This window comes from Montipora capricornis, chromosome 8 (assembly GCF_036669925.1).
Source record: "Montipora capricornis isolate CH-2021 chromosome 8, ASM3666992v2, whole genome shotgun sequence".
Classification (NCBI taxonomy): Eukaryota; Metazoa; Cnidaria; class Anthozoa; order Scleractinia; family Acroporidae; genus Montipora; species Montipora capricornis.
In genome coordinates, this window is record NC_090890.1 from 29239665 (window position 1) to 29264664 (window position 25000).

The 25000-nt window shown below is 37.4% G+C and overlaps 1 protein-coding gene across 1 annotated transcript in view; it reads right to left on the minus strand.

Moving 5' to 3' along the window:
• Nucleotides 1-496: 496 nt before the first annotated feature.
• Nucleotides 497-25000, minus strand: part of LOC138059115 (apoptotic protease-activating factor 1-like) — a 32812-nt gene continuing 8308 nt past the window's right edge. Inside the window, exons 3-21 of the mRNA XM_068904647.1 lie at nt 23047-23933; nt 21132-21324; nt 20371-20564; nt 19772-19956; nt 18219-18348; nt 17120-17245; nt 16150-16275; nt 14432-14557; nt 13939-14064; nt 12068-12190; nt 10551-10676; nt 8798-8917; nt 8526-8651; nt 6650-6775; nt 6042-6170; nt 5324-5452; nt 4769-4894; nt 3183-3302; nt 497-2116 (exon numbers count right to left, since the gene is read on the minus strand). Coding sequence (XP_068760748.1) covers nt 1970-2116; nt 3183-3302; nt 4769-4894; nt 5324-5452; nt 6042-6170; nt 6650-6775; nt 8526-8651; nt 8798-8917; nt 10551-10676; nt 12068-12190; nt 13939-14064; nt 14432-14557; nt 16150-16275; nt 17120-17245; nt 18219-18348; nt 19772-19956; nt 20371-20564; nt 21132-21324; nt 23047-23933 — 3365 coding nt within the window. The 3' untranslated portion in view covers nt 497-1969. The remainder of the gene's footprint in view (nt 2117-3182; nt 3303-4768; nt 4895-5323; nt 5453-6041; nt 6171-6649; nt 6776-8525; nt 8652-8797; nt 8918-10550; nt 10677-12067; nt 12191-13938; nt 14065-14431; nt 14558-16149; nt 16276-17119; nt 17246-18218; nt 18349-19771; nt 19957-20370; nt 20565-21131; nt 21325-23046; nt 23934-25000) is intronic.

Consider the following 25000-nt stretch of genomic DNA (forward strand, 5'->3'; position numbering starts at 1 on the left):
TGGCCCGGATTTTCCTATCTCCACCCATGGGCCTCGGTGAGACTTTACTTGTCAACTGGGGGATTAGAAGTCAATGGGTTAACAAAACAGATTTTTATTAGACAAGAGGCTTGGAAACGTCCAGTTTGTAAGTTGCTTACTGCATTTGCTACCAAGTGTGAACTGCAAGTCAACAATTATTGCAACATTGATGTCAGAGGAACAGAGAGAGGAAAAAATAAATAAGTTCTTCGCCAGCTAAGGCTTGGTCTGAACAACAAAACACTGTGACCTTGGTCTTGAAAAAGGGGTCTCGGGCAGCATTGAAGACCTTGGTTACAGTTTTTCACTATACGGACCTCCCAACAGGCAAATAACATAAGGTGGCTAACATTTGAGAGTACCCCCCCGCCCCAAACCTCTCGTGAGAGACCCCAACGGAGAGCTTGCTCGCAGGCTAGAGAGTACCAGAATGCCCACTGTTAAATTAAAACTCAACCGAAGAATAACTGATCAATTTCAACTGCCATTATCCTTTTAATGCTACTCTCCTAAAAAAGGATGAACCATCCTCAAGCAAGCTAAAAGATAATTAACAATTAATAGGAAAACAGAATAGAATAAATCACCTAATTTACAAATATTAAATATCCATGGTAGCAACAATAATTTTAGGGTAACTCTGTATCATTTTTTTTTGGCTGTGAACAATAATATTATTGCCCAGAATGAAGCTCCCATGACACCCCCTTTTTTTTTTTGGGGGGGGGGGGGGGGGAGGATAAGCAACAGTATGCATTATGTTGCCTCACCCTACAAGTAGTGATAAGGTCATTGGTTCAACTCCTGTTTGGAACTCTCGCTTTTTTTCCAAGCATGCCACTGTCGTCATTGATAAACATCTCTTCATTCATTGACCAGACACTAAATTCAACTCCCTTACTACAAGCTATCTGTCCTATCTTTTTTTTAGTACACTTCAGCAATTCTTGATACATAAATCTCTTCACAAACAACAAGTGTACCTTAAAATCCCCTAAAAAGAGGGTTGGGCTTTGTCTATATTCTTTTGTTTGAAAATAAAAGTGAAAAGCTTTGCTAAAGATTTCACTTAAATCTGGTAACATGTTTTCCATCCAGTGTCGCAGAACCAAAACAAAACTATTACCAGGTACTTAGCATTGACAAAATTGTCATTATCAAGATCAATGAAAGCAGTGAAAGAAAGGCAACATAACATGCTCACAGCCTAAATTTGAGATTAATAATTATAAACTCTGAACTAGAATGGAACAACATTGTTGGTAAAAGTTTGCTAGTTTAATAATAAATATCTTGTTAATTTCTGAACTTATCTTTGTCATAATTTTTATCGTATTTGAATAATTTAGTGTATAAAATTGCCAGACTTAAAAAACAGTCTTCTCAGTTTTTTTCTTGAGGATGTGTGAAAGCACATCTGAGACAAAGTTTCTATCGACCTTCAGTCACAGCTAAATTGTGGTTATTTAAAATGAGGGGGTGCAAAATGTCAGACAAATAATTTTCAAATATTTTGACCCTTCACGCAAAAAGGGGGCTTATCCAAATTTCACGCTATGGCTATCTATTTTCATGGTCCTGGCCGTGAAAATTAATAGTGTTTGCAATTATTTAGTTCTATAGTTTTCTGCAAGATGAGGTCCTGGGGTATTATAGTTGCTTTTGCAAACATGAAACTAACTTTTGGACTGGCCAAGTAAAGTGAGCCACATTCATTGTTTTTCCAAATCTCCAGGCCTCGGTTTTTCAAAAGGCGGGTAATGATATGCAGCAGATGAACACCAGCAAAACCAATTGAGTTATCCAGTAGATAGTGCTATCCACCCTTTGAACAATCGAGGCCAGGATGAAACCAAGAATCCTCAAAAACATCATCCATGCACTCTACCAGATCAGGTTTTTGGCTTGAAGGAGACGATTCATACATTCAGTAACACATTTCTCAACATTAAGGGGAAATTCTCTTTAGCACATAAATCATCCCAATGTTATCCACTGACACGAACGTCTTGAAGTCAGGAGAGAAAAGAATATTCTTGGCTTGAACTCCCTTAAGGTTGAACTGTTGACATAAAGTGCCGTCTCTCTCCCACCACTGCAACAACATAAATTTTCAACACCAATGAGTTGTGTGCAAGTGTTATATTAGTAACTAACCAGGTCATGTCAAATGTGTACTGTAAAATTTTGAGTTGTAAAATGATCTTACTCAACGAGTTCGAAAGCAGTACTTTAAGACCTGCATTTTTTCTAGTTCATTTCTATGGCATGTCTGGGCCATAAATTTAAATGGAAAAACCCAGGGGCTGAGAAGTGGTTTGTAAGATATTTACCGCTATCTTTCGGTAACCAAATCCCACAGGAAAAAACAGAAGCATACTATGAAGGTACATGTATTAGCAGGTCATGCCGGCAGAACTGACCAACCATACTATTAGATAGTGTATGATGAGATGAAGGATACAATTTTAAAAAAATTAACAAAAATTATTTTTTATTCAATGTTCATGTTTTCATCTTGGCTTCAATATGTATTTTTCACTTCAATAACATACAATATAAATTTTATGTTATGACTGGGTGGCTCATTGATAAAAATTCATGTTTATCCATGCTCCAATTTGAGTAATGATTAATATTACCATCATTTTCATCTAAGTGTGGACACAGGATGGGAAAACATGTTCTTTGAAGTTTGAGTTTGGCAGCCGTTAAGTAAGCAGTTGAAACCTTTTGCGGGCGATAGTTCAAAAGTATTTGAAGCACAGTTTATCAGATTAGGGTCAATTACCAAGAAAAAGTCTTCGATGTCCAGTCTTGCCATCATTCTTGGAAAACTTGCATGAACATCTCTCACACTTCGAATGATTGAAGACAAAACTTGTCACGTTTGCAGCCACTTACAGCATGTTTTCCCGTCACATGTCCGCACTTATAGAGCAACAACGGTATTACAGTTGTGGTAAAAAATGAGAAACAACGTTGTTCACATGATCCAAAGAACTGCATTTTAAACAGAAATATTTCAACATTGTAACGTCTTCATCAGTAGAATAACATTGAAATATTTCTTTTTTTAACACTGATTGCTACAATTTGATGATAATTTTTGCTTCCAGAGCAGGAAAATGTTGTCCACAGATTCATAGCACCAGTCATACCTTTATGTTGTTGCTTACGGAAACCAGCAAGTCACTGTCTCTTGAGAACCAGCAACCGCTTACCCATCCATCATGCCGGCTACAAACTGCAAGCTCTTCCCCCTTACTGCCATTCCATACCTGAAAGAACACAGTAGATTTTTGCTTACACCCAAGTATGGTTCTTGAACCTTGGATCACCAAAAAACATACATGCAGTTGTTACTCCTGTTCAAGTGGTCATCTTAATATAATAATTATTTTTCTATGCTAGGTTTGAATCCGTTCCAATTGCAATAATATTGTTCAGTTCCGTTTAAGTTGGTTCTGTTATCAAATTTCTTTCCTTAAACCATCCCACCCTTGGAATGCCTATGACAGATAGAGTTTTACTGTTATTTGGCTGCTCCAAGTGACATCCTAGCTTGGAGGGGGGTTGAGTAGAGTCAGAGTAGAGTCAATAAGTCTTAACTCTCGATCCTTTTATTTTCTGGTATATTACTTTTATTGGGTTAGAGCAGAAATTCACTAAGAGGAGCAGAATGGAGGGATCATGAGAGTTCGGCAATGACTGGCATGATAAACCATGTATAATCATATTGTTGTCCCATATGTCATTGATCAACATTTTTGAGGGTATGATGTCACTTATCCACTTTTTTTCCCTTGGGTTTTATTAACTAATTTCTCTAAGCATATGTCCACCCAACTCAATATCATTACACAACAGAGACGATAACATCCACTTGTTGCACACGATACATGGATTCTTTTACAGCCCTCATTGAAGTTGGTCTCCTTAAATCTTAAGCTTTTTTTTTGTCTTTGCTTATTTGAATTGTCTCTTTCGATCTACAAGCCATTTCAAATCATGTCACAGCCATCAGGTGAGCAAGAACAAAATAAAACCTGTCCAGCCCCAGCAAAGTGAAATACATGAATAAAATGCAACAATAATAATTATTATTATGAATGACTTAAAGGGACATGCACACTGAACACCATTTTTTAGTCACATTACTTTGTATAAATTAAATTATAAATTATATATTAATAGACTTAAAATTAAATGAAAACCCAAGAGGATTGAAACAGATTTCAAGCAGATACATTGTCCACACACAATGTTGATTTCAGGTTGAAGTAGATGCTTTTCAAACTAATAAAAACTAGTGTTCAGGTCGGCACAGTCCCAACACTGACTGTGTCCCTTTAAGATGCCCACTGTTAAATGGCCAAAAGAGAAGTGGAGATCTAGAGATCAAAGGAAAAGGTGGATACATGATATAGATATATTAAATGAAATGCAGTTGCTGTATATTGATTTAATGACTGCCCAAAGCAGAGAATTGAGAAGATCTACATGTATATGCATGGTCAGATTAACATTTAGGTAAATGCCTTCTAACCCTCAAAATGGAGAAACCAGACATGTTAAAAGATCACGATGATGATAGTGATGAATCAAGAATCTAATAAAAAATGTACGAAATGAAAAAACCTTTTTCCTATCACCATTATGATTTGACATGAAGGTTTCAGGAGTGGATTGCCTAAATTGTTACAATTTGAGCCAAAAACTTGTAGCCAGTCGATCAACTACTCACTCGGATTGTTCCATCATCACATCCAGTGCAGATGAACTGATTGTCTTGTGAGAATGACGCTGATCTGACACAGTCCGGGTGCGGTCCAAGGGAGAAAATCAGAGCTCCTGTATAGCCATCCCAGACCTAAACAGATGTTTAACAGCGAAAGATGAACTGAGCATACAAATTAAGATCTGTTTTCTTACAAATATCTGCTTCCTAACCTCCCTAATGCCACTAAGTTTTGGAGAGGATGGCAGTCAGTTTTATGAAAGAACAAAATGTAGATTCTCAGGTTGTTGCTGAACAATGCTTTGACAAGTGTCATGCATTTTTAAAAACGCATTAATTTATTCATTTGAATTGGTGTGCAGTCTTGTTAGGCTTGTACATGGTTAGCCAATCTAAGTTAAGTAGTCATTCGACAACATATCCTTTTTGACTTCATTTACTTTAGTATAACTATCTATCTAATCAACAAAATGATGTGTCCTTTCCACACACTTGCAAAGGCTTATTACTGTTCCTAAGTTTTTATTGGTTTCCCAGGATTACCACTAATTTGGTGTTTACCTTTGCAAATCTATCCACTGAAGCAGATAACAACCTCTTGTCATCACTTGACACATCACACGACACAACATATTCGCTTTTGCTGTGTTGGCAAGTAAACAATAGGTTTCCTGCCTGCACATACCAAACCTAAAATGAAATTAATATTAGAATAGTGAGAGCAGCAAAGGGATATAAGGAACCAATATTCGTAAAAAAATGAAAGGGGAAATTAGGGTTCAGAGTCTCGGCACAACCAACATTCCAGGTCTTGAAATAAACAGAGTAGATGGCGCTGCTGGCAGATGGTATAAAGTTCCAAGCCTTCTTGGGTTAGGATGTCATAATTTTATTATGCAATGGTTCAATTACCTCTATGGAAGGTTGAAGTTTCAGCTGGTCATAGTGTTCACAATATTGTGATCTTATAAAGCTTCATGTATGACAAAATATTATTACAAATTAAGAGTTATTATAAATTTATAAATTATCATAACAGATTATTATAATAATTTATGAATTGTTATAAAAATTACTCTTATTATTATAAATTATATTGCAGGTGTCAGACGAGATTACATGTAGCAGCACATTCTAATAATTTTATTTTGGTCATTGTGATGATACTGCCTACTAGGAGAAACTGTAACACTTAAACCATACCTAAAACATAATAAATTATTATTATCTCAACCCTGCTATACTATACTTTGATCACAGCAAAAAAGTCACTTCACACCTTAAGTGTCCCATCTAGAGATGATGTAACAAGCCATTGACTATTGTGATTAAAGAACATGCATCTTTGTACACTGGCCATGTGACCCTCCAACGAGAACAGCAGCTTCCCTTTCACACAACAGTAAACCTAACAAAATTAAAAACATCAAATGCATACAAACAAGTTTATCTAATAGAAAAGACTTCTATAAAAAAGAGCTAACCAATAAATGGCCAATGTCAAATTAAATCTGCAAACCTAACATATTATGGGGGATTTCAACAGGCAGGTACAAAAGTCGGACCGGATCAACTCAGATCGCTCACCTCAGATCGACGTAAAAAAAAGGATAAGGCCAGGCCTCGAGAAATCAACCTAGCCCTAATCTTTTTGCTAACCTTGGGCAAACACAAAAGGTTTTGGTTTACAAACAGTTTTTCGCTCGATCCAAGGTGTGCAGTCCGAGTTGATCCGGTCCAACTTTTGTACTTGCCTGATTTCAGCCATACTTCTTGCCCATTCACCACAAATCTTCAGCCCAAAATAAGATTGACTACGGTACGTGAACTTTCATGGCTTAATGACAAGCAGCAGTCTGCTACAAAGTCTCTTTTAGTGGCTCATACCTTCACAGTGCAGTCATCTGAAACAGACACTAGCTTCTTGCCACATTTACTAAACACACACCACTTCACACGGCCCAAATGGTCTTTGAACTCTTGTAGGACTCTGCATGTGTCTTTATCTAAAATCTGAGGGACATATGATAGCAGAATAGATCAAGAACCTGTATTTCAATGCAGTGAGGTTTCGAGATTATTGTTCCGACCTTATACAGAAGTGCATGTAGAAAGCAACACATAAAATAACAAATAGTGTTAATAATACAGTTTGTGAGACTGTTGCTTGGTTTCAAAAGAAACTGCCGCATCAGTGGGTGAGTGAAACACAAAACGTTAGTGCCAAATGAGTAAATGGAGGAAAAATTTGACCACTGAATTAAGATTTTGGCAGCTGGCTTTTTATGTGTTACAATCTTAATCAGAAAAAATCGATGTGACAAAGAGCTAATGCTGGAAATGTCAGCCTTAAAATCTCAACTGTTGAAGACAATTTTAATTGATTTATTAATTTATCCGTAACTCATTAACCACTGACAGTGATTGACTGAACCCTTTTAGAGATCATTTGAAAATGGAACACTTATTCATGGCCTTCGCTCAATTTAGGAATTACATTTCACTGGCTTGAATAGTCACAGTTTAGTCCTTGTCAAGCATGGTCAGCGCAGTTTTTAAACTTAATAACTTTTGACTTATAGTGCGCTGGGTAGACAGAAGACTTAAAAGCTTTATCTGTCTACTGAGCGAGACTTCACCCTTCAGAAATCTTTTTTTCTATGTCTTTTGTATTTTTTCTATGTTGTTTTCTTTTCAGAATTAACTTAGTTTATTAATTATCTTAGGAATTCCTCATCCCAGTTGTCTTCTCTGCTGTTCATACCATCAACGCAGCGGTAAATTTCCCTCTATCAATTCTTTTGATATGAAATGACAGTGTTAACAAACCAATCTTGAAGACGACAACCAAAAATTGGACATTAATTAAGTCCTGATTAAGCTACATTAACTGTTGAAAAACACAAAAGACTAATCAAGCTACATGCATATGTAGTCAAGCTTATATGTTCTCAGCACATTTGCACTGGTGGCTCCACCAGCAGACCAATACTCATGACCAGGGTCTTAAAGTAACTGAGGAGAAAGTGCTGCCTTTGTAATCACACCCGCAAATGGACAAGGACTTGTTGTTATTGTAAAAAAAAAAAACCAAACAACATTTGACGGTTGCTAATTTGAATTTTAATGTATGCACACTGACACCATTTCTCAGGAATATTTAATTAAGCTTCCCATTGGTGATAGCGTTTTTCTTTTGTTATTGAAACTATTGTTTTTCGTTTCAAATAAGTTTAAATAGCTTATTCTGTTGTACTTTTACTTTAGTGTGTGTAACCGTCAGTGAGTGATGAGAAGGGTTGTTCTACGTTGCGAAAAATAAAAGGACTGACTATAAACCGAAGGCCCCATCTCACAGTCATTCCTGTTAATCAACATTATCGGACATTAAAGAACTCACACACTGTCTGCGAAGAATAGGGGGGAAGGGGGGAGACCCTGGTGTTGTGACTTGTCCTCCTTTCACATACATGCATGGGTTGCATAGGTGGGTGAGATCAAATATATAGACAGATACATGTTACTGTAGTGGCTGCCAGAAGCACCTTTACAAGCTGACACCTGATCTCACCCCAGAGAAAAGGAAAGACTTTGTAAAAAATCATGTGCAGTATAGAAATAATAACCCATATGTTAGTCCCTATAAGATCAGACCAACCTTATTATAACAAGAACTCTCCATCTTCAAACTGAATAATTTTACATGGGACTATATAGTCACTGGTTCCGTTAATGAACAATGTTATTATCGACCATGGCTGACCTTGACACCACCGTCATCCAAGCCAATGGCAACTTTCTGTCCATCACAAGTAAACCTCATGCTTGTAATTTTAGATTGTTGTGCATCACTTTGGGACAATGTTTTGACACTTTCACCTTCAAATATCTGCAAGAAAACATAATAGTGAACAAATAATAAGCCAAAATTCATCACGCACCTGACAGTAACAGCACATAAATTTGTTGGGATAATAGCCTACAAAAACATGTTAAACAAGGACTTTATCCATTAGCATGTTATTTGAAAATTACCATAAGCCTGTTGCAGGTGTCTGTTGTAGCAATGGTCAGAGAATCTTCTGAAAAGAGCACATCAAACACCATCCTTAGTTTGATTGAACCTTGAACTGTAGTTGTGTCAACGGCCCATATCTATTGAAGAAGAATAAGTCAGGAAAATTCTGGAATCTTTTTTTAGGTCCATGGCTGCTTTACTGACTTGTGGTTTTGAATTTGACAATAGATGCTGCCACAGTGAGTGAGCTGAGCTAGCCTGCATTGCAGACGTAATCTAACACCAGCTAGTAACGCCTGCGAAGCAGTGCCGAAATCCTTGTTCTAGGCCCTCCAGCAGCATACCAGGATTTAGTGCGCCCCATGATTGGACCGTTTAAAAAAAAAAGGTTCAATTTGCTGTCAATTGGAGCACAAGACTGGTAATAGCCAATCAGGTTAAAAGGAAATTTGAAACGCATTTCCGCTTGTTCATTGAGTCCATTGGGGGTCCATAACAAGGATCTCCACGTTGCTTTGCAGATATTACTAACCGGTGTTAGATTATCTCTATGACGCAGGCTATGAGTGAGCCTAAAGCAAACAAATGAGGCAGTTCTCTAATCTAAAAGAACACATTTTTCTTCAAAATGCAAGGGGTTGTGGTCAAAGGCTCAAGGAATTGTGGTTATGCGTGAATGGAGGAGTTAAGATGAGTGGTATGAAGATTTGAGCCTGCTGTTTCACTGTCAAACAAAACAAAATAAATTCTCATCATGGTGTCACGCAAGGTGACAATTCAGAAATTCATAATTCTGTATTTTCAAAACGAAAAACGTCATGAAACTGGATCGAAACTTGAAAAGCAGATTTATTTCTAGGTCATCTTCAACCTCCTTTAGATAAAATTCAAAAGGCCTTGATTTTAGAATTTGATGACATCACTGTAAAAACCATCTATTGTTTTCTTCTTCTCTCGAGTGGGGTCCAAAAGGAGGTCCAGTTGGGGATCCACGTTTTGTACTGTACCTGCTCAAGACTTATTAAAATCTCCCTTCAATTCCGTATATGAATCATCGTTAAATTACCGCAAGCTTCCTGCACAAGCATAATATTGAACATCTCCCTTTCCCTTGGCAGCATTTCTATCATTTTAGGTAAACTTAGTCTACTTATTAATTTTATAGGTCATTGCAATGTGCTAATTTAGGTCATGGGCCCCTCCGATCTGTACAAAGAACCATTAGCCCTTTGATGTCCAAACCAGCCTAAACCGGTCAGACTAAGTATTTTAATTTACTCACTCTAATGCCAGACAATAATTTTTGTACTCGTCAACGGGGAACCTCTGGGAGTCAATGGGTTAAAGCTTTAGTGCCTAAGCATACATCTAGAGGAAGGCATTTCAAAGATGCACTAAAATAAAAGCACATCTCAACTGCTCAGAGATGAAAATGAGATGTCTGATCAGAGATGTTTTCCACATACAGACACAGCTCACAGAGAAAAATGGAAATACCAGTAACATAGAGTACAATGATGCAGACAGATGGTGATCATGAGGAGGTGTACCCCAAACTGGCAAAAAAGCAGTTACTGTAATTTATTAACTATCAGCTAACAATTAACCAAGTAACTGACAAATTTTGCAAGAAAAAAATTTGACTGCACAAGAGGCTATGGCTGCTACATGATATCAATGATGAGCATATGCTATATTTTTAAATATTGATAATCAAAGACTATTGTGTCTGTAGTGTATCTAAAACTGAAGCAAACATCATTACATTACCTTAACAGTCTCGTCATCAGATGCTGACACAACCTTGCTTGCGTCCTGTGAAAACGCAACACAGTGCACCCAACCAGAGTGACCCCTATTCACACCCAAACTTCCTTCACTAACTGCATTCCACATCTACAAGATACAAAACAAACAGTAATCAGATGGTGAAAGAAACATGTTGCTTAAAACCACAAACACCAAATGAATCTGTCACTCCCTATTAGTAACTTAAAATGATTCTTTTTGGAGTATTGTGTTTTACCCTAACTGGGTTTAGGATTAACAAAATAATAGGAATAGGAATTTTCTACAAAAAAGTACTTTAAAAACCGAGAAGCTGTTGTGGAGATCATCTGTGATCCAATGTTACACTGTATTAAAAGACTGGATTACCGGTAATAATGATATAATTTTCCTTTTAACAAAAAATAAATATGGGTACTACATGACAAACTTTTCTCAAAAGCAATGGATCAGAAATTACTTCTGAGTTAAGCATTAGTGACATCCAAAATAATAATCAAGGTCATAGCAAGTGGAATCAGGTTACTTCACTTGCCTCCAGCACGGATTATTACAGGTATGACAAATATCATCAAATAAAAATTGGCACACGTGCACATTGCTTACATGTATGTGTGGTAGTGCACTTTATTCCGTGACTGTCAACTGAGCTGCATTTTGTTTTCCAGTCTTCACGTAATAATAATATGTAGCTCTAATAGCACACGATATTGCTTTGGTACCATATATCATTATATTGCCACGGTAGATGTCTTAGGTAAATAGCCCCCTGACAAGACATGTGGTTATTCATAAAATGCTAAAATCAAAACATTAAAGAAAATAAAAGGGAATCGCAAAACATTGGCTTCAAGGCTGACAAGTTGATCATTTTCAAGTTCCCTTACACCTTTTTTTCACCACAAGTTAACATGTCTACTCTGAGTGTCTGACAGCCTTCCAAGACAAAAGTTCACTGAAGTTAAGCACTGTCCGACTGGGTTAGTGTCTGGATGGGAGACCTCAAAATATATGACTTGCTGTCAGAAACATGGAACCAAAAATTCAATTGAATTCTCAAAAATGCAAACTAAGCAAGGTACAGATTATTTTTGCTAGCCTGCTTTATGCAAAACAAATGTTGAGGAATTTTTGTTTGATTCATATTTTTTATTTTCAACTCCTGAATATGTCCGCAAATTCCCATACAAATCATCATAATTTTAACTGATCGTGACGCTCAAACTGCAACGTTAGCTTGGCTACCTGTGCTGTTCCCTAGAACCAACCCTCTGAAGTTCAATTTTGGTCAGTTTTCAACGTGACTATAACGGCGGACCCAGAAATCCAAAACTTACACTTAAAGTAAACAGCTTTTGGAGAAAAATCATAAAGCTCAACATTTTGCCAGTCAGGTGTATGTTAAGCAAACGACACTTTCAAAATTATCTGAAGAAACATAGGACATCATTTTTTTATCATAGTAGCACTTTTAAACTTTAATTTTATTTAAGTCATACCTGCACAGTTGTATCTGACAGACCCACAACCAAAATACTGTCATCGTAAGAATAAGCCAATGAAAGTGCTGTGGATGACAACTGAAGGCTTTTAAGCTCTTGTCCAGTTGTGGAGTCCCAAATCTAACAAGCATGAAGAATTTTAAAGAATAATGAACCTGACAATTTCATCAAAATTTGCAATATCAACAAGGTAGCATGACTTGCAAAGGTTAAAAAACCACTTGGTTTTTTGGTAAACTCTTACAAGGGAAAGAAACTATGCAAATTTTGCAAAAAGTATTCACCACTTCAGATGCTCGTGGGTGTTGATGCTGACTATAATCAATGATTAGACACATTGCTGACACATCAAAGACACACTTTTCTAGCTGACACATGCATTTTGATTGGCAAGCATTGGCCAACAGTTGGCCAACACATCTGTCAATGTGTGGGCCGAAGCATTGTTTGGAATCGGATTCATTACCATTACCAATGGTTCTTTGTTCATAAAATAATACACGTATCTAGCTAATAGAAATAAAACCTCCTAAATTGTTAGGTGCAGTGTTGATAACCCATTAGCATCATGACTTAAGACAGTTGTAACCTTTCCGATCTTGAAACTTTTTCCCATGACGTACTATACCTAAATAAAGTAATTACTTAAACTAATCCTCACAGACCAATAATAGCTGCCTGATGCATTCACATGATGCATATATCTTATTTTATGTTAAAAAAAAAAACAATCATTATTATTGTATATGTATAGGAAATCGTATTCATGAAGGCAAAGGCATTTTGTGATTTATGGGCACAAGTGATATTCTGAAAGTTCTTAAAATTGGGCATTACTAAACCACGAAACAGCGAAATGAAGCACCAAAACACCATGTATGACCCCACCATACATTGAATACTAACCGACAAAGGTTGGATTTGAGATTAAACATCGTTTTACATGTAGGCCTAGATTGTTATTGCTCCTAATTCATTGAGATTATGATTAGGATTATTATTAAGACTGAGATTAGGAACAATAACGTTTTAGGCCTAAAACGATATTTAATCTCAAACCCAACTTTTGTCGGTTAGAATTCAATGTATGGTGGGTTCACTGTTTCGCTGTTTCATTGTTTACTGTAGTAATGTCCCTTAATTTTTGGTGTTTCGCTGCTTCGTTGTTTAGTAATGTCCCTTAAAATTGCAAGAGCCATATTTGAGAACTTTCAAAACATCATGAGTGACTTTAAATGTTAATGAAAATGCACAAGCAAGTTCATATGATTTGTTTTATTTATTAAAAACACAACAAAATTACTCTATTGCTGTGTTTCCATATAGCAACTTCCATACTGCACCCTATAGCCTATTTATGCATTCATCATTGATCAATCAAACACAGTATATTCTGGTGAGTGTATACTATAAGTACTATATATATATACTGAGGGAGTGTGGCGAGAGCAGTTTCACAAAATAATGTGATTCCTGGATTTAGAGTTATATGTTGGTTGATTTTACTCTGTGATTTGATCTAAAGGTAAAGGTAAAGTCACTTTGTTTTTTGTTGATAGTTACGTTACCTCTTTAAGGCTGGTATCGATGGATGCTGACAGTGCACCCTTTACACCCTCTGTTGGCGCTCGGTTTTACAAGTATTTAAAGCTATAGCTACAAGGATCAGAGGAAAGTTGGAACAGATGTTGATGTCTCTGAGGATCACACTGAGGACCTCTTGCTCTGAAAGCTGTGCACCAACCAACTGAGCTACACCTGCTCCTGCTGATCTGAATCTACCTTAAATGATTTTTGTAGTAGGACACATAGACTTACTTACCAACTAAAACTTTACTAAGTAAAGATTATTGAAAAATTAACAAAACCTTAATAATAGTGTCTGAAACTCCAACTATACTGCTTCCTGTTGGCTTGAAACAGCAGTAGGTTACAGCAGAGTGTGTTCCCCCTTCAAGTGTAAACAACTCCTGTCCAGACCTAGAATCCCAGACCTGAATGAAAAGCAAACACAAATAAAAGCTTTTCCTTTGAAAAGGTGTTGTTCGATAGTAAGACAGTATAGTATCCATTTCCATGCACCTGCTTTCAGTTCAGGGGTTCCAGACCCACTCTGATCGTCAACTGAAGTATTTTATTTATTTAGGTGTCTATAAGAGGCAATTGCTTATTTTGAAATTGTCTCGCTAAGAAAAAGGATCACTTCTCCCTTTCATGTATAATTAACCCGCACTTCATACAAGTTAATACTTCAAGCTTCAAAATTGTTAATACAGCTATGTAAAATTGCACTTTCTTTATAGAAGTTTCAGGTGGTCTGTTGAGAACTGAACTTAAAATGACCAAACAACAACAAGGCACCTTGACACAAGTATCATCCGAACATGAGACTATCTTAGAGCCATCCGGAGAGTAACAGCAACATCTGACAATATCCATGTGTCCAACGAATGCGACAACTTCCATTCCTGTCTCACTATTCCACACCTAAAAAAAAATAAATTTTCTTTTTCAGGAAAACAATGTCATGAATATTCCACTGCCATTTTGCCATATTATTTTGGTCGAGAGAACACCCAAAATATGAGCCGGTAATACACTGCTACAGTGTCCCGCTTTGACCAGTTTAGAACAGAGCAATATATACGTACAGATGGAAAGAGAATTTTCAATAAAAGAAATTGTTTCAACACAATGTAAAAAATTCAAAAATTTAGCTTGTCATTGCTTGTGATCACTCATCACTTCGTTTATCCAGTCAAATAAAGGACATTTGAATGGTTTCGTCTGTGTTGTTTTTGTTATTCACATGCACCTTATGCAATCAATAAATTTTCAGTCAATGAAGGAAGAAGTCAGAATACTAGAAAATGGTGTAATAGTGGAATATACTACGCAACGCCCAAAATATCCGAGCGTATTATATGTTAAACCATTCAATAAGGTGTATTTTTGCATGACCAAACATAACTTGATTACTCCAAAGTTCCAATTCCAATCAACAGTTTTGATTTTCACCAAAGACTGAATCCAAACCACATTTGTCAGTTTTCGTTTTTTACAGTCCACTAAATATAACTGCAAATGGAGTTGGAACTGGTAAAAAGCCAAACAGGCAGTTAAAGGTTGAACTTAGAGTCAGCATTTCACCAGAAAGACACCAAGATTATTAGTTCTTGTGTTTAGACAGGCAAGAACCACTTAAGGCATCTGGTACACCAAATAGACCTTATTCATAAATGGCGGCCAATTTATAATTCTTTTGTCGAAGTGCAAATTAGCCTACCAAGCCTCGATACCATACAGTGCATTGAAAAGAATTTTTGCTCTAAAATGAGGCTTGGTAGGCTAATTTGCACATGGACAAAAGAATTGTAAATGTGACCGCCATTTATGAATACGGTCTATGGAATGTACCAACTGGTCTTGGACACAGCCTGCTAATAAGATATTAGGCCTATTTATAAAGCAAAGTTTAATATCACAAAGGTGTCTTATTCAGGACTATGTTTTTAAGTGGACAAAGTGACTGAGCTGGTAAACTGTCTTCAAGGGGTGAGGGAAGGAGTTTACTTAATAGTCAGTCTCTTAATGAAATGAAACAGGCTTCATGGATAGCAGGCTCAGAGGTTGCCTCCTGGAAACAATGTCATTAAGATTTATAACTTAACACTATAAGAAACCTGTAAGTCTCAAATCAAGAACACATTCAAAGATAAAGTGTTCCTACAGTAACTGGTTTTTTTTTTACCATTTAGTTCCTTTCTATTGGTGTTTGTAAGTTAATTTTTTCATGCAGAGGCTAACCCTACGTAGAGTCATTTGTTTGTTTTTTTGTTCATTAATATTAAACATCCAGTTTATTCATTCAGTCCTTTAATCAATTTCCTTTAATTATACTCCATTATTCGTTCATTTATTCAATAAGTTATAGTGAGTGAGTGAGTTCTGTAGCTAATTAGTTAGTTAGCATGTGAGTAAGTGAGTGAGTAAGTGAGTAAGTGAATGGGTTAGAGGTCGAGGGAATTCAAAACTGATCAGAGTTATTTTATTACAACCAGCAAAACTGCATTATCTACCTTGACAGTCTTATCAGCAGAACATGACAGAATGTTTCTGTCATCAGGAGAAAACATGCAACTGAATACATCCTGATTATGACCTGTAAAATTCAAACATTCTCTTCCAGTGCTACTGTCCCAGACCTGCACAAGGAAACAGTAACAAAAACATTACCAACTCTAAAGGTGAGAATTATGGCGGACACAATGATGATGACAATGTCAATAACAACAAAATGAAGTAATATGCACCTTATTCAATATTCATGCCAACAAGAATGTTGCTAATGGTGACAATGACGATGATTACAATGACAATGCAACATAAATATTTGCTGGCAGAAAATTCACTAATTTGTAGTTTATGCAATAATTCACGCATCTGTGGGTTGCACATACATGTACTATGCATTAATTGCCGACGGCACCAAAGTTGATTTTGAATCAATTAGTAACTTGGCTAATCTAAAACGAAGTGCAATAAAACAATATTAGTATAAATACACACATGATTATACAAAATCGCGTGCTCTCATTGGCTCGCTATCTCGGATTATCAGCCGATAATCACCTTGACTGACAAAATGGCTGCCAGTAGTCATTTTGCCACTGTAAGTGAAGATGATTTTGCATTGAAATGTTTTTTTTTTTCTTTTTTTTTTTGAAATAATCACCTGTGTATTTATACTAAAACAATAATTATTCACCTCAGGCTCAGTGATTATCGTTGAGCCTGAGGCGAATAATTTCACCAAAGTGCAGGAGGATATTTACCTCGCCACTTCACAGCTTGGTATTGAAATAGCCACCACTTTCACCCACACTGAGTCTATACCACACAAGTTGCATGGCAAGGGTGATGGTTCTGACCATGATACCAAACTTATGCTGATGTTTACACCCTTAAAATATTCATAGTTACAAAGAACTGCTGCACATCAGGAGACACAAACTAATTTGGAGAACAGAAAAAATAGGTGATGAATACCTTAACCGTGTGGTCAGCGGAACAAGAAACAATTTTGGCATCATTACTGGAGAAGGAACAGCAGTACACAACATCACAATGTCCTTCCATGGATAGCAGTTGCTTGCCTGACTGGCTTTCCCAAACCTTTTGGGAGACACAGAGAATAATATTTTCAAAACTAAAAGGGATGTCTCAAAGAGCACTTCAAAGACACTTTTGAGAGCTCTTTGTATTGGCATAGCCCTTCAATCTAACTTATAAAGGTAACTAGTAAAAATGAATCTTCTTTCTGATGTTAAAAGGAGGGCGAGAATGCAGGGCTACAGTACAGGTCACTTTTCACAGGGAACCCAATACAGGTCATTGTGTGTTACCTATACTAATTTAAAAGTAACCCAAAACCTTCAAATTGACTAACCTTAGGCCAAACGTTGTTTTTAGGCCTAATGAGGAAGAACTACTGTACCTTTAGCATTTATTTAGTAAAGGTAACAAGTCGCAGTGTTGCATGAAAAGTGACCTGTACTTTAGATCATCCTAAGGCAAGGCTGGAACAGAGGCAAGCACACCTCCTCTGGTGGTAGAGCAAGTCCACTGACACAATTACATGGTCATGGGTTTGAATCTCATTCAAGACTGGATTTTTCCACCCTACCAGCAGAGCCTTTCTTAACTCGATGAAAAAGAAAGGACTCTGCAGAAATCATGTCAAGTCTTTATTGAGTATGCACAAGCCATTGCTTGGAGACAGTGTCAAACCCAGGCCAAATCTCGGTCGCACTCCTAGACGCCCTATTGATTTTCGTACTGAAGGCTTGATTTTGACTTTCGCCTTGTCATGAATATGATGCGCACGCTGCCTAAAACTGTTTGACCAGAGCGACTACTGTAGCTCAGAAATTTGGGCTGCGCCAACTTTAAAGACTTGACGGAGCCTCTCGTGCATGCCCTCTGGTAAGTTTTAGAGAGGCTCTGCTTGGAAGGAGGGATTTTCAATCTTCTTTTACAATTAAGATGCTCACCTAACTATGACAATCTTTCCAACTTTCATTTTAATATAAAAATTTACAAAGCACACACTTTTAATTACAATGTTTAGTATGCCTGTGTATTGTACCTTTACAGTTTTGTCTGCACCACAGGACACCACCTTACTTGCATCTTGAGAGAAGCAACAACCGTAAACAGCCCCTTGGTGGTTTTTGACAGTTATTAAGAGAGTCTCTTGAGATTCCTTCCTCTGATTACTAGATAGACACAACAACGCACAAGGATTTTAAAGATGTTCGAGCAAAAATATTCTCATAGTGGGTTTTTTTCACTTTTTGGCTTAGAGTTGCGGTATATGGTACTAAATCCAAATTGAGTGGGATCACCTACATTGGAGATTACTTGAGGCAATGTGGCACAGAGGTTAGGGGGCTTGCCTTGAGATCCCGGGAACCTGCTGACCACTGGTTGCATTTGTTCCTGGTAGTCCCTGGTTCAACTTATCAGCTGTACTTGTAAATAGCCAACTGGCTTGCATCCGGCCAGTTTGGATTCTTAAAAGTTGTTGTTGAATGTTCTGTCTGTTCTGTTGTGATTGTGTTCCATTGGCCTTGAAAAGCCTCTATGGGGAGTAGTCAATAGTACTGTATTGTATTGTATTGTTTTAGAGGAAAAGACTTACAATGCCCAGAGTTTGATTCAACAGTCATCATAAGGAGAACTTGTAGATATTCCACTTGTCAATAGAAAATCAGAGAAATAATTAACAATAACGAAAATGTTATGTGTATGGGTTGTTGGGAGTGGGTGCTTGAGATAGCAGCCTATGGTACCCCACCAGGGATGACATTGATCAACATTAGACACTATAACCTCATACAGCATCTTTGTAACTGCTATGCAGGTTTCCACAAAATAATCTTAATTTCATGGTGAAAAAATTTCATATGAAGGAACAAAACTAAAAAAAATCTTACCTTCATAGTGAGAGATTTTTTTTTAGTTTATCTTGTGGATCAACATATTTGTGATTGTACTCTGTAAGAACTTTTACTGTATGTGAATGTCAACTTCAGTGAATGAAATGACAAGATTTATTTGATCGATGGTGACTTGGGAGTTTTGGGGAAAAAATCCAATTATTGCAACTTTGATGTCGAACCTACAACCTAGCTTTCAATCACTACCTCAGATGCTCCAGTACTGCGATATATATAGGAGACTTGTGGGAGCTTATGGCCATTAAACACAGGCAGATGCCCGAAAAATGTGGGAATGGTTCCCAAGTAGTTGGAAAGTTTTTTGGTTATGAAACACTTTCTTATTGTCAGTAATACTGAACATTGCATAACTAGTACTATGCAGTTTCTTTGTCTGAGCGATATTTTTGTATCCTCAAAGGGCGAATTTTTTATACATGTACTTTTGACAATCATTGAAGTCAAAAGAGACAATTAGGAAAAAAAGGAAAATCAATTATTTTATTACAGAGAAATAATCATTTTTATTATGTATAGCACTTCATGCAATACATGGAATTGTTCCATGCCCAAATTTACATTTGCCAAGACCCTAGCTGTTCTGTTTTTCTGGGAGAAATATTTTGCATCCTCGCAGAATTACTCTTTCTTGCTCTTAATTATCACTGAAGTCATGTGAGACAAGTGACGCTCTCCTAACCTCCAGTCAAGATAAAAGTTTCCTTGAGCTGCCATTTCGGAGGCTTTTTGCTGTGCTTCCTTGTACACTTCAGAGTCCAGGGATTCACTTAGGCCCATCTGGATCAGATCAGGAAGTGGTTTCTCGACAAATCGATGAGCGCTGACACTGACAAAATGATGGAAATCTTCTACAACTTTCAGATCCTAAATTAGCAAAAAATCCAAAAATCAAAGTTCTTGCTTTAAGCTAGCCAAATACACCGATATCATTTACATTATGAAACCCCTTCACACCTCAAATGCCCTAGGACACCTCCCCCCCCCCCCCCCCCCCCATTCAAGAGTAAAATCGCCTGGCATTTATAGACAGAGTAAAACCAATATCAGGAGTCAATGGGTTAATGGGGACATTAACCCATTCACAGCTTAAATTCATTCCCCCCCCCCCCCACCCCCCTTCCCCCATTGATGAATAAAATCGTCTGGCATAAAATAGACAGAGTAAAACCTCTTAATATTAAATAAGTGTCACTCTCATTGGTCAATGGGCTAAAGCTATGGTAGCCCCAATAAATTTTAATGGTTGTTATTGATGATGATAAGGAGCCACCATATTACCTTATTGTCTACATTTCCTTTCATTGACAGGTAGTCATTTAGTAGATCAGCTGGTCCAGTGACACTCAGCTTAGCTGCAAGCCACTTCAAATCAGTAACAAGATTCTTTGCCAATTGCACTTGTCCAGCCTTCACCATGTGTCGTAAGAGATTCCAGTGTATGTAGCCATCATCAAACATCTCACTGAATTTCCCTGCAATCATTAAGAGTCACCATATATAGGAATAATAATTATTGTGGTCCCAACATACAAACAGATTCCTGATACCAACACACGACTGGCAACCATGCCAAACTGTGCAGAATAATAAAGGGGAAAATTGGCAAGTTTCAAAAATGCATTATAAGTTATGTTATTCACCTGTTGTATGGTCTGTTGCATGGTCTGTAGTATTTATGCAAAAATGCACATGAGGTCTACAGTACAGCCCCTTTATTTCTATAATTTCTGTTATAACAAAGAGAGCTATAGTATACATGTTGTGGTTCTACTGTAGGTTAAGACGTTTTCATACCAGTTCTCATTGTAACTCCCTCTCCCTCTCCCTCTCCCTCTCCCTCTCCCCCTCCCTCTCCCCCTCTCCCCCTCCCCCTCCCCCTCCCCCTCCCTCTCCGCACATGAAATTAGAAAATTAAGAAAGAAAAACCTCTGGGACCAGGGTATTCATCAGCTAATAGAAAACTACATCTTTCACTCCATCAAATTTTCAAGCTACATGTACCTACAGTATCTGTTTGTCAAATTAATATCGTTCCTCACCCTTGTAAACTTTCCTATATCGCTCCACAAGCTTCCTGTGTAGTGCTTCTGCGTTTTTGGCTTGTTCTTGAAGAAATGTCAGCTGCAGGTTATGAATACTGTAGAATGTACCCATAACATCTTCAGATTTCACCGTTCTTCTGGCCAATGACTTGTTCACCAGGTCTTCCATCCAGTCTTCTACAACTTCAAACTGCCGTTTTAATAAATGAAAATATCTTTTAAAACATTTTGGAATTAAGGAGGATTCCTAGAGTTTTTGGGCTGCACGCAAACTGGGTACTAGTATGGTGCGTAAACCCTAAATCGTGCATGTTTTTCTGATTCTTATGACGTCAGTGTGACCAAATCTGTAAAATTAACTGCTAATTTTCACATGTTCCCTTCCATAATTTTTTTTTTAATTGGCTCAGTTCTAACCACATGCAGTTCCTATCAAATACCCTATATTTGTTAAAATCTGTCAGAGCTAATCAAATATATTATTTAGAAAAATGACAAATTACAGAATATTGGCAAAACCGTCCGAACAACCTTGACTTTTTACCACTTCAAAATGTCAGGCAATATCATTTCGATAATGTGGCAAAGAATAAAAAAGTCTCACTGAAGGAAAGTATAGAAATACTAAAGAATTTAGGCCAAAAATAAGAACATATCTGTCTGTCATTTGATGTGATGTTGCCATGGTTATGGCCATAATCCAAAAATTGACACCCAAAAAATAAGCCATATTATATCGGTACCCATACTGGTAAATCTCTCTCGGGGAAACTTGAAGAGAAATAAACTAGGCTTCCTTTTGTAACTTGTGCCCTGTGGTGAGGGTATTCGCAAATACTCTAGGGAGCCACCTTAATTAAATAGCAACAATAATCACATGCTTAAAGTCTCACGATTAAATGCTAAACTATTAAACTTGAAGACTAAAGACTAAATGCTGTCCCCACTCCTTTGAACCATGCTGATGACCCCCTTTTATCTGACTTTTTTGTTGTTGTTGACATCTATTTGCATCTTATTTAAGAGAAGGATAAAATTATTAATTTTTATTAAAGAATACAACCACACTTTTGACTTTTAAGAACATGTTTCAATGTTTCAAACAACATCATATCAAGACCATTTGGAAAAGGATAATAATTATTATTATAATTAATTATAGTAGTATATACTCAACCCTGGTAATTGCATTTCTAGCTTTCTGATTGGCTCGCCAAATCCCGGTTACCAGCAAACAACCAAGGTTTTCTCTTACATGGGAAGCAATGTGCAAAGTGTTGGTGTGTCAAAAAGAAATTTCAACACGAAATCTAAGTTTTGTCCAGCAAAATGGCTGAAAATGTTAACAACAGGTTTGGAGAAGTTCCACATAAACATATTCAATGGTACCAAACTATGAAGTTCAAAAGCTTGTAATTGTCACTGTCGATAATTTTACGTTTTAAGATTACATAACAACAACACAAATGTTTACCTTAACCCATTGACTCCCAGGGGTTCCCGATTGACGAGTAAAATCATCTGGCGTTTGACAGAGTAAAATACTAACTTAAAGTCTGGCCGGTTTAGGCCGGTTTGGACGCCAAAGGGTTAATGTTTTAATTGTCAAGTATATACTAAAGTTTTATCCAATTTAAGCATGAATGGAATAATAATTATTATTATTCCATTCATGCCACGCACCTCCTTGGCTATTTATCCCCTCATATCCAATGTGCACTCATAGGCCGGAATAATAATTATTGTTAATTATCACTATTAATGGGCACACTATTTCCCTTTTTGGCAAAGTAGTGAGCATGTAAAAGGCCTTTTGCAGTAACTTATTTTCTGGGAAAGATCAATCACCACAGTTATGAAATAATACTATTAATTATTGGAATTGTTCACAACAAAAAGAAATGCTCCATACCTCTTCATCCCAAAGAATACAAAGGACTTGAGCTGGAACCTTGGAATCCTCATCAAACAAAGCAAAGTCATCATAAACTTCTCTAAGCTCATCGTTCAAGTTGTTAATACTCATGCGAATTGCTTCGCTCAGTGTCGGATACTCGTACTCAAACTTTGGTTTCAGTTTGCTGACATTTTTCTTTCTCAGCTGACTGACATAATACTGCCACCTTTTGGGGTGATCCCGAAGCAAACCACCAATCATGCTTATTGCTAAAGGGGAACCATTGGTAAGATGAAATATATCTCTTGCTTCCTTTGGAAGGGACACTATAGCTTGGTTTGTCCATTGAGCTAAAATTTGAAGTGATTCATTTTCAGTAAATCCTTCACCAACATGTACTTTTGCCTTTGACCCTCCAACAAAGTTTGCGATCCCAGCATCACGAGTGGTCACCATGATACGGCAACGAATGTCAAAAAATTTGACGTCACTTGAATGCCACAGATCATCCAGAACTAACAAAGAGCGAGGGTAATGATGAGCAAAAAGAACTCTTAATCTGTCCTTCGCTTCTTCTGTATTTCTGGGTGGTTGTCGACTGTGATCTGGATCAAGTCTTGCGCAGAGATTTTGCATTCGCATTAAAAGTTTGGACTGGTCAACAGGGCCAATCCGTATCCAATGAACACCTCCTGGAAAACACTCTTCTAAGAGAACAGCAGCTCTGAGAGCCTCTGAACCCAATACAGTCTTCCCACATCCAGCCATTCCATGAAGAATAACCCAACCAGCCTTTTCCTTAAGAGCTCTCAAGGCAGTGCGAATCTTGTGAACCTCTCTACCTCTGTTTGTAAAAATAGTAGGACGCTGTGGAACTCCACCCTCGAGTAACACACTGTCCACTGTAAAACAAAATAATTTTGTCAATTAGTGATTACATCACTTTCATTCCACTGAGCAAAAAAATTGTCTCAGCTTAGTATAGACCGCAAGCAGTCTCTCTTTTGCTGTAAAATCACGAACTTGTAGGTTGGATTTTCAAAATAGCTGAAGCTGCTGGTCGCAAATACCAGGGGCATTGGTTAAAGTGAAAAACCAACCCCCATGGTATTTGCAAGAAGCAGCTTCTTCCATTGAAATTTTGTTTCAATGATTCTGGAGCAAAACAGAGACTCCGAGCAGTCTAAGCTTAGTATGAAATAGATATAATGGTGTAAATAACAATTTACAGGTGAAGTACAAGTGACCCTTGAAATTGTGGAGAATGATATCACTGGATTGGATTAAATCAAGAGGATACATACTATAAATTTTTGAAGGAGTCCTTACTAATACCCTGTCAATCAGAACGATTATAACTTCCCCTCAGTAAAGCAGTGTGGTAGTTGAATAGTTGCTTGAGGTGTCTGATCTCACAGACAACCCTTACTTCATACAGCAGGAGTCAATCTTTGCTCCATACTGTCTAAGGAGGGGAGGGGAGGAGAGAGCATGGGGAGAGAAGGGGTGGGTATCCCTGCTAAAGAAAGCTGTCATTCTCTCAGTCACTAAACTGGCATCTCCTAAAAATAGCATGATAATATTCATCAATCAAGTTATGGACAACATGTAGCAGCTGCTTTGCAAATTAGCATTTCTTAATGCACTTTCTGTCTTTGCATCAGCATGATTCTCTCAATTTAATTGCTTCTTGATCAAAGATGGATATCAACATTATTACATGACTAAAGGGGTAAAATTTAAGAATCCGATCCCACCAACGCGTCGGCCAACACGTCGGCCAACGCGTCGGCCGACACACCACCGACACACGACCGACACGTTGGCCAACACACTACCGACACGTCGGCCGACACACTACCGACGCGTTGGCCGACACATCGGGAACACTGCTGACAGCTCGCTAAAATCTTTTGACTCACGCAGAAATTAAAAAGATTCTGAAAATTTCCCAGTATAACTAAAAGAT